The following is a 10,220-nucleotide window of genomic DNA, read 5'->3' on the forward strand; positions in this document are numbered from 1 at the left end:
GCCTGTTGCCCCTCATCCATGGTTCACAGGATATCATGCAAGAATAGGGCAAGCTGAGTTTCATATAAACGGTGCTCTCTAAATCCTTGATGATTTGTGGACAGAAGCTTTCCAGTCTCAAGGAAATTTTTTATATTTGAACTTAGAATATGTTCAAGAATTCTGTAATATACCAATGTTATAGACATGGGTCTGTAATTTTGCAGGTCCATTCTTTTATCCTTCTCATATACAGTAGTGATCTGACCTTTTTCCAGTCGCTTGGGACTTTGCACTGGGAAAGAGATTCATTTTTAATGCAAGCTAAGTAAGGGGCCAATGCCATACAATACTATCTGTAAATCTAGGCTTTGGACTGAAGACCATGACAACAGCAAAAGGAAAAGTTGGAGTACAGCATGAAACCAGGCAAAAAATTGACGATAAAAAGAAATGGGTATTTATTGAAGCTCTTTCTTTCACTGTTGCAGTAGTCCCAGGTGTAGAAGCCCCGAGTGCAGCGTCAGTTATTGGCAATGCAGATCGAACAATAGCAGGTGGAGCATCGGCTGCTGTGGCACCAAGAACTCCAAGCCCAACCACCGTCTACAGCTCGGCAGCAGTGGCAGTAGCAGCTTCCACCGCCTACCGACCCGCATCCGTGCCGCCTGCCACCCCGTGAACTCCCACCGTTGTGGACTCCACAGTGTGAAATTCAGCTCGAGCACCTCGGGTGAAGTCAACCTCTCTCTGTGTTAAACATGAGTGTATCATTTAAATATATTGTAGTGTCTCAGGTTGACAGTAAATATGTTCCAATGGAAAGCAGTCGTGCTGTGTGCAGACTGGAAATGTGTACAGTACCAAATGTGAAATATATAAATTTTGCCAGAACAGATGTATCACATTAGCATGTAGATTCAATATTTTGTGGTTCGGTTGCAGTGCCTATAACAACAGTTCTCAGAAAACAGATTAATAACTGTGGCAGCTGCTTGAATGTAAATTGTGTCATACTTCTGTAATTAATGTGGTAAGTAATTTACTGGACTGCTGTCAGAACCTGTCAGATTTGAAAATAACGCAAGCGTTAGACATTGGTGAACATTCTAGATGATTGTTTGCCAACTGTGTGTGAGTATTTCACTGAATGGGGGGAGTGCTGCAGAGATTATTCTGTCATGTACTTGCACAATTCTGCTGCAATGTGTAGTGTGAGACAATGATGTGACTGTGCCTCTAGTAGTAGGAGACTACCACAGCTTTTGTTGACAATTTCTCCTTGTGAAAAGATGTGGGGTGAAAGACGACATTCCCCTAAGTGATAAGGGTTTGAGGTTTGCTGGTCTCCACTGTTCTTCAATCAGTTTATACATGTTTTCATTTTTGTTAACTTGAAGTTGATGCTGTTGTCTTATCCACAACAAATTGGTGTTGATTATGTAAGTAAGTGAATATTGATGCTGTTGCCTCACTCACAACAAACTGATGCTGATTATGTTAGTAAGTGAATACTCTATTTCTTATTCCTTTGATATGCATTGTTATAATTTGGTGTGTAGCACCACTGATATTTCCCTTATTTGTATGACCAATGCAAGTCGTGTACTTTTCCTTCTAACATTACACATTCCATATTAAATGGATACTGTTACCTGTGGAATCCTTAAAATATTTTGTATGAAAATATTTTGATTCACTTACTTTATATGGACTACTTTAACTGTTGTGATAGTTCCAAAATTGTTTACTTCTTTTCCTGACTGTTTCTGATAGATCAGTGGACTGTAGTTATACATGTGGCACACAACAATTCATTGGACGTAATATCCTTTTATATTGTTTGATTTTCTTAGTATCAGAAAAAACAAATTATCATTGTTTTTGCAAGTACTGTGTCACAGTAGATCGCATATGATATAAGTGGTTCAAAGGGTTTTTGTTGTAGTGAAATAGCTCCCTGTGCCTCTCCAAAGTTTATTTGCTACCTCGTAACTTGTATAAAAAATTCTTTTGGATTTGATGATGCCTAAGTTCTTTCTGTTGAGGGTTAATATGAAAATTTAATCATGTTCACAGCAATATATGTAATGTAATGCTGATGATGACAGGTTTGTGAGTGTGTGTGTGTGTGTGTGTGTGTGTGAGAGAGAGAGAGAGAGAGAGAGAGGGAGGGAGGGAGAGAATAAACATATGCTAACTTTGATAGACCATTTATAAAAATTTTATGAATGTAAAATTTTGAGTGCTTCAGCTACATACAATTCAGAAATTCCTGCTATTACATTTCTGTTTGTAGAAAGAATAATTTACCAAGGAATCCTTACCTGAATATGTGAAACTTCTGCCCAACGACTGCTAAATCTTTTTGTAGGCTGAGAGATACCTTATGTTATTAAGCATATCTTTTTTCACAGAATGATCAAAGTTAACAATTAAATTTAACCGTTGTTCCTGCTGTAATGTGCAAATGCTGTTATTTGTATGGTTTCTAAAGTGTTCATAACTTACAGGTTCCATAATCAGTTGTTATCTCTGTGATGACAGTCTGTCCAGTTCAAAGACAATTTAGTGAAAATAATCACATAATTTGAATTGAAGTTCAGTGGAATGTGAGCATGTGTATCTAATTTAGTCGTGTTCTCTCTCTTCTCCTCTCTCTCTCTCTGTGTGTGTGTGTGTGTGTGTGTGTGTGTGTGTGTGTGTGTGTGTGTGTGTGTGTGTGCAGGCGTGCACGCGTGCACGCACGTGGCAGTTTCCTTCTTTTTAACATTAGCTCGTTGTATTTGCTATTTTTTGATGAATTTTTGATTTGAATAACTACACATTACTTTGCGTAAATCAACATATCTCCTAGGTTGCTTTTCATGGTTTAGCATCCTGAATTTGCTGCTGTTTAGTAGTTATTTTCACTGGTAGGTGGAAAAGAATGGCATGGCAATTGAGATTATATGTTGTAGATGTGTGCCCATATTTAAAAGATATATGTTTTAAGCATATTTTGTTTCAGAATTCAGTGGACAAAATAAGTGAGACTGATTGTATATGTGAGTTTGCTTACTCCAGTAGATTAAAATGACTGACATTTGTGCTACCTTTTATTGACACAATGGAAAGAATTAGATGATGTCATTGTCATGAAAGATATAGTATATTGTGGGTGTGTTGTAATTGAAAACTTTGTGCCAGTCACTATATACAGACAATGTCTGATAAAAATTGTTTTCCAACATTTTAATGTTTTTCAGCAGGTGATTTGCGCAGCATATTTCTGAACCTGTAACAGACTGCATAGCTGCAATTATCCATTGAGGCATGTTTGTTAGTTCCCAATTGACAAATATATACAATGTTCTGTGTAAGCAACTAGCAGGTCTCTTTGTGTGCCCTTCAGTTTGGAATGTGTTGTACTGTTACTGAAAAGGAAAGTCAAAAAAGTGCAAAGAAAATATTATAATGTTTGTTTTATATACTATCAAACTGTCCATAATAATAAGAACTTTGGTTGTAATGTAATAAATGTAGAATAAATGTCTATGTGTATGTATATATAAAGATAGATATGCAATTAATGAATTTTATTGACAACTTGTTGTAGTTGTAGGCAGTTCCTAATCATGATGAATTGTTTGTAACTCAGAGCTGAATGCATTTTGTTGTATCTAAGAAACTTATTGTGAAATTTTACACATTTTGTGTGAAAAGAGACTAGATCAAGGGGAAAAAATGAATTTTATCAGTGTTTAGCATTGCAGAAAGTATGATCACAGTTCTGATTCAAAAATACATTTATTAATCTACGTGATGTCATTCTTATTGAGATGAGCCCCAGCCTGTGAAGGAGCACAACTGTTTTGTAACCATGATCATTATGGGTGGAAACTTTAGTCATTTTAACACTTGTGGACCTTTCTGGGCTCTACACTTGTGTAACGGATTCCCTTTTGAACAGCAGATCCCATGGACAAAGACTTCTTAAACCTGTTTTTTTTATGACTGCTGCTCTCTTAACACTAACTTTCATGTATGTAAGTGCTTATGCAGTTATAACTCATATACGGAGTGTAGCAAAAATGTTGAATTATACATAACAGTTGTCATCATCGTACTCATAATTGTAATCATAGTGGACAATGCAGTCCATACCACTCGTATAAGAACTCAAGGGCATTTTTCTGTCTCTTCCATGGGCATTCAACATTTTTGTAGAACGAAGCCTTTTTGACACCATTTTGTTGTAATTCATAATCTGTGCTCGTACCAGTTGCATTTTTGTTCCCTTGTTCATTTATTCTTCTCTTCTCTCTTCAAAGCCCAGTTTCACAACCATATAACAGCATAGGCACTGCCATAACTTTATAAAATTTTGTTTATGTGACCGTACTTGTTTTGTTGATAATAAAAGTTTATATCAACATGATTCCAGCTGTACTTTGTTACTGGGTTAATGATGATGTTTACAAGCATTCAGCATTTAAAAATAATAACAAAGGTAAGTGAACTGTATTTACGCAAGATGCCATTTGATTAAATCACCCGAATTACTATTACTTCACTGGCAGTTGTGCACGGGTACATTATTTTCTCTGGCTTTTATATGTGCTTTTGGTACACAGCTGGCCACCTTGCTCATTGCTTGAAATAAGACATTTCCCTGCATCATGCATTTCTTTAATTTGAAACAAACTTTGCTCTCAGAGCCCTCTGCCCAATACCTTCGTACAACAATGCACCAGTAGTGTTTTTCGTGCTTTGTTTCAAACCTCATCAAATATCTCTGAAGAAATTATCCTGCATCAGGTTATTTTTTATTTGAAATTAATTTCTTTGAATAAATTTTATGTGGCTGTGAATCCAAGCATAAAAAAGACTTGCTTATTTCCGCTAGTACAGTTATCCACACACCAGGCAGAGACAGCGTCGAGAAGTCCAGCCCACCACTCCAAACATTGGTTGTGTCATCATGTAGGATAGCTTTTATTCCCTTCGTAAAAACTGCATGAAAGGAATAACTTCTCGATTCAAATATGACCTAGTCTCAACCCCTTGCCACTGGGTCATCACCTGTTGGAGGCCCAGGTGCATGACCAGCCTAATTCACCCACCCGGTACAGCATGCTCTGCTCCCATTACAGGCGTAACCCAGCCTACCATGTGCAGGGCTACTTGCAAAACCAATCATACCACCTGCGAAAGCAGTCATACTGTATGTCACCTCTGCTGTAACTTCTGCACAGCGTTTTACTTGGGAACGACCACAAACTGCTGTCCATTCAAATGGATGGCCTTCACCTGACCATGGGCAGAGTTGACCACACAGTAATGGAACACGCTGCTGAGAACAATGTGCTTAATATCAACAACTTCTTCACAACCCTTAGTCTGGGTCCTTCCCCATACTACCAACTTTACATAGATGGAAGTTGTTCTTGCAACACTTCATTTGATTCCATATTCGTCCTGGCCTCGATCTTTGCTCTTTGCTGCCCCTGCCCCTGCCCCACACTCCACCCACCCCCTCCCCTCTGCTCCGTGAACCCAACTTCATTCATCCTGTACCCACATCCTATTTCTTCCACACTTCTATCTCCTCCTCCTAAGTCTAGGCATTGTACACTGTGCACTGCACACAAGCTCCTCTGCCTACAGCCAGAATGATCTAATGGGTGCCACATTCATGTTCCTGCACTTGCTACCTCTCCCTCTAAACTTTCAGTCACCCTTCCCAAATCCTCAGATGCCCTCTCTGCTTCCTTTCGCCTTTCACTCACCCCATCTGACACAATTCCTTAGCCAGCCAAGCTGCAGTGCTGTCACAATGCTGTCACCCAGGACAATGTAGTTGTGTGTGTGTGTGTGTGTGTGTGTGTGTGTGTGTGTGTGTGTGTGTGTGTGTGTGTGTGTGCAGGGTGTATATGACCCGGGACAATCGGGAGATCCGGGAAAAACCCAGGAATTTTTTCATCCGGGAAAAACCCGGGAATTTTTTAGAATTCCGGGAAGTTTTCATTGTTTTTGTTCTCAGTTAAATTTTTGTAAGTTTGACTGGCAAGAACCGATACTCTAGCAAAGGATATTACTGTATACCACTATTTCAGAATAATACTGCAACAATAAAAACATGAACGAGAGAAAAAACGAAAATAAAACTTAAATTGCAAAGGAAATGCACCATATACAGCAACAAAACACACTGCTCATACCAGCGTCTGCTAACAGCAAAATGTGTCAAAGTCTTTAGGAAGTCTATGCAATGTTCCGTAACAACAAATTGCCTTCAATGAGCGTGACGTCACAACTGTTTACATTAGATTCGTTTTAGCAGTTACGAGCGGGATCATGCGCATGCACAGTTGAGTAGTACCTTTTCCCGCTTCTGGCTACAGAAATGTGGCTGTTGGCTGTGTAAGCAGTCGCAGCAAGCAACTAGATGCTACCGGGAAAAATTTTACTGGAGCACTCAAGTTCTAGGAGGGGGGTGGGGGGCAAATTCATGCTATTGAGGGAAAAAACTTTGTTTCACAAAGCGACTGGCATCCAGTGCACGTTAGTCTATCGATTATTCATATGACTTTGAAACGCATTCCTGTCGGATTTTGAACATTTTTGAACACATTCTAAGTTGATTTCTAAATGAATCGTAAGTTGATTATTGAATGCATGCATAGTGTACATGATGTCTCTGTCAGGGGAATCCTCGTAGCATGTAAAAACTAACTTTCCTACAGACAAAAGTGGCTATACGAGCTGAACGGAGTAAGGCCGAACGGATGAATGCCAACCGCTGTCTGATTGTGTGGTTGATTGGGTTTGAGAATGATGAGCGTTGTTACAATTACTAGCTAAATCCATAGATTCAGACTACAGGAGTGGAAATAAACAAATAACAGGTAAGGAAGATTACATATTACCTTGACGGTGTATCTAAGAAAATGAAATTTTGACAGAAAATTTTTGGCCAGATCGCTATACTAGTAAGGGCCAGTTGTACAGTCCCCGGCTAGCAGCCGCTTTAAATTCTATTCTGGAAGAAGCGTGAAAAAGGCGTTTGTACGAACATGTAGCAACGCCTAACCATAGAATAATCACGGGATAACTAAACTGGTGATTCTGGCAGAGTTAGTGGAGTTAATCTGCGAATAAGCTTTGACATTGGCAGGAATAGTTACAGAATTAGTGATAACAAGACTGTTTGTTAGAACGAGGAAGGAGAAGAAACAGGGACATCACATAAATTATGGAACAATATGACGATTCCAAATTTGTATAAAAATTTCGTACTACTACTTTTCGATCTTGTATTTGAGAAACTGGAGCGTATGAATGAAGTGTGAAACTATTTCCTAACGTAAGGCTTTTTGCTTTTAGTAGGCCTAATAGGCATTTGATACTGGTACTTTGTGAATTATATTCTGTCGTTACAAATAAGCCTACTTAACTAGGAATATGGACATACAAATGTGCACTTTAAATGTGCACTTTTTAATATGGGTCTCGAAATTCCAATGCTCTTGGAGTATCCTCTGATGTCTTGTTTCTTCTATGACATAATGTACGATCTTTTAATGTTGAACACATACGAACATACGGGCTCCCTACGACATCGTAGCTGCGCAAGCGCGGTGGCACCTGTCATCTGGCGCTCTCTGGCAACTGCGGAAACGAACCTATTTCTAACAGGTCACAGGAAAATATTCCGAATGGTGGTTTGAAAAGCGTTACCATCAAAGTACCATTCTGGCAGTTACAACGGAGCTATGTACGATAATGTACGATGAATTTCTTAAATCGCAGAGCATTTGACTCTCATTTAAAATGGCTCTCAGCACTATGGGACCTAACTTCTGGGGTCATCAGTCCCCTAGAACTTAGAACTACTTAAACCTAACCAACCTAAGGACATCACACACATCCATGCCCGAGGCAGGATTCGAACCTGCAACCGTAGCGGTCGTGCGGTTCCAGACTGTAGCGCCTAGAACTGCTCGGCCCCCCTGGCCGGCTGGCTCTCATTTAAAAATCAACTCTTTGATGACGAGTGATTTAGATGAATTTCGAGCCCAGAAGATCAGACATTCAAGTCATTATTAAAAATTTTACGATCACATTTGTGTGATATATCTTAAATTGTAATACGCGCATAAAAGACCAACATTGTATGTGAAAGCTTAGCTTCTCTTGCAGCGTATTAGTCTTACAGACCAATATTATACGTGAAAGCTTTGCGTTTCGTGTAGAAGCAATATGTATATTAATTTAAACCATTAACTTTTTCTGTTTGTACGTTCACGCTACTTAACAATGATGCTATTGGCTGACTACTTCACGTGTCCTAAGCTCTGAATACCGCTGTCATCGGCTGGCTAGATCACATGACAAGAGCTATGGCTTACAAAAGCGCATCGCAATCTCGATTTCAATGCTTCGGAAAGTATCATGCGGTGTTTGGTGGAATTCGAATTTATACTTTCGTAATATCAAAATATGCAGCGTACATGTTGCTGCACATCAAAGATCTTTGCAAAACGCGTTTTTTCCCCTGTGTTTAGTTTTATAATGCGCCGGGAAATTCTACTCCCGCGTATAAAACCATAATCATTCAAAGGACTTACACAGTTCCGAGAGAAAATATACTGTCAGTTAACAGGGAAAAAGTATGTTTTCACCCGGGAGAAAGTGTATTTTTAACCGGGAAATCCGGGAGAAATCCAGGAATTTTTTTTCCTTGTCCACGTATACACTCTGGTGTGTGTGTGTGTGTGTGTGTGTGTGTGTGTGTGTGTGTGGGTGGGTGGGTGTGCCCGTACGCGCACCCTCTTGTGCATGTGTATGTGTTTGTGTTTTGCATAGCTCTAAAGCAGGATTTGACTGAAAGCTTTCAACATTTTGTCTTTTTATGTACCTATTGACAATCCACTGCCTAAACTGTTCATGAATTACCTTCACTCCTTCCACATTTATATTCCACCGAAGTCTTTCCATTACCATAGCAGATGTTGCTCTGGTGTTAGCGATAGTGAAATCTTCGCTCTGAATACTGGTTGATGAAGCTCTCCATGTTAATCTATCATGTGCCCTCTTCATCTCCGCATAACTACTGCAAACCACAGTCATTTGAACCTACATACTTAAGTCAAGTCTTGGTCTCCCTCTACAATTTTTACCCTCAACATTTCCCTCCATTACCAAATTGACAATTCCTTGATGCCTCAGGATGTGTTTTTTGAGCTGTTCTCATCTTTTAGTCAATTTGTGCCATTCTCCCCAGTTTGATTCAATGCCTCCTCATTGTTTATTCTGTCTCCTCATCTACTCTTCAACATTCTTCTGAAGCACCACATTTCAAAAGCTTCTATTCTCTTTTTGTCTAAAATAGTTATCATCCACATTTCAGTTCTGTACAAGGCTGCAAAGTGGACAAATACCCACTAATTTCCCATTTTGAGAAGTGCTTTCCTTGCCACAGCCAACCAGTCTACATTTTGTATTCTCTCTATTTCTTACATCATCAGTTATTTTGATGCCCAAATAGCAAAATTCATTGACTGCTTTTCACGTCTCATTCCCAAGTATAATTTCTTCAGCATTGCCCGATTTGGCAAATTCCCCCCCCCCCCCCCCCCCTCCATCTGTTCACTTTATAACTTCTTGCCAAGATATTCTCAGTTCTGTTCATTTGTTCTTCCAAGTCCTTTGCTATCTCTGACAGAATTACAGTGTTGTCAGCAAACCTTAAAACTTTGTATTTTTCTTCCCTGAATTTCAATTCCCTATCCCAATTTCTCCTTGGTTTCATATACTGTGTGCTCCGATTGTTGTTGTCGTCTTAAGTCCATGATGCAGCTCTCCATGTGTCTCTATCCTGTGCAAGTCTCATCATCTCTAAATGACTACTGCAATCTACATCCTTCAGGATCTGCGTACTGCGTTTGTCTCTTGGTCTCACCTGTCCCTCCAGTACTAAATTCATGATCCCTTGATGTCTCAGAATGTGTTCTGTCCACAAATCCCTTCTTTTGGTCAGGTTATACCACAAATTTCTTGTATCCCCATTTCTATTCAGTACCTCATCATTAGTTAAGTCACATATCCCTCTATTCTTCATCATTCTTGTGTAGCACCACATTTCAAAAAGCCTCTATTCTCTTCTTGTCTAAACTGTTCATTGTCCATGTTTCACATCCTTATATGGCTAGACTCCAGACACATACCTTCAGAAAAGATTTCCTAACACTTAAGCC

General features: G+C 39.3%; 1 protein-coding gene across 1 annotated transcript in view; it reads left to right on the forward strand.

The window, feature by feature from the left end:
* Window positions 1-4,399, forward strand: part of LOC126215390 (serine-rich adhesin for platelets-like) — a 267,306-nt gene extending 262,907 nt beyond the window's left edge. The window contains exon 18 of the mRNA XM_049942097.1: window positions 471-4,399. Coding sequence (XP_049798054.1) covers window positions 471-661 — 191 coding nt within the window. The 3' untranslated portion in view covers window positions 662-4,399. The remainder of the gene's footprint in view (window positions 1-470) is intronic.
* The last annotated feature ends 5,821 nt before the right edge of the window (window positions 4,400-10,220 follow it).

This window comes from Schistocerca nitens, chromosome 12 (assembly GCF_023898315.1).
Source record: "Schistocerca nitens isolate TAMUIC-IGC-003100 chromosome 12, iqSchNite1.1, whole genome shotgun sequence".
In the NCBI taxonomy this organism is placed as follows: domain Eukaryota; kingdom Metazoa; phylum Arthropoda; class Insecta; order Orthoptera; family Acrididae; genus Schistocerca; species Schistocerca nitens.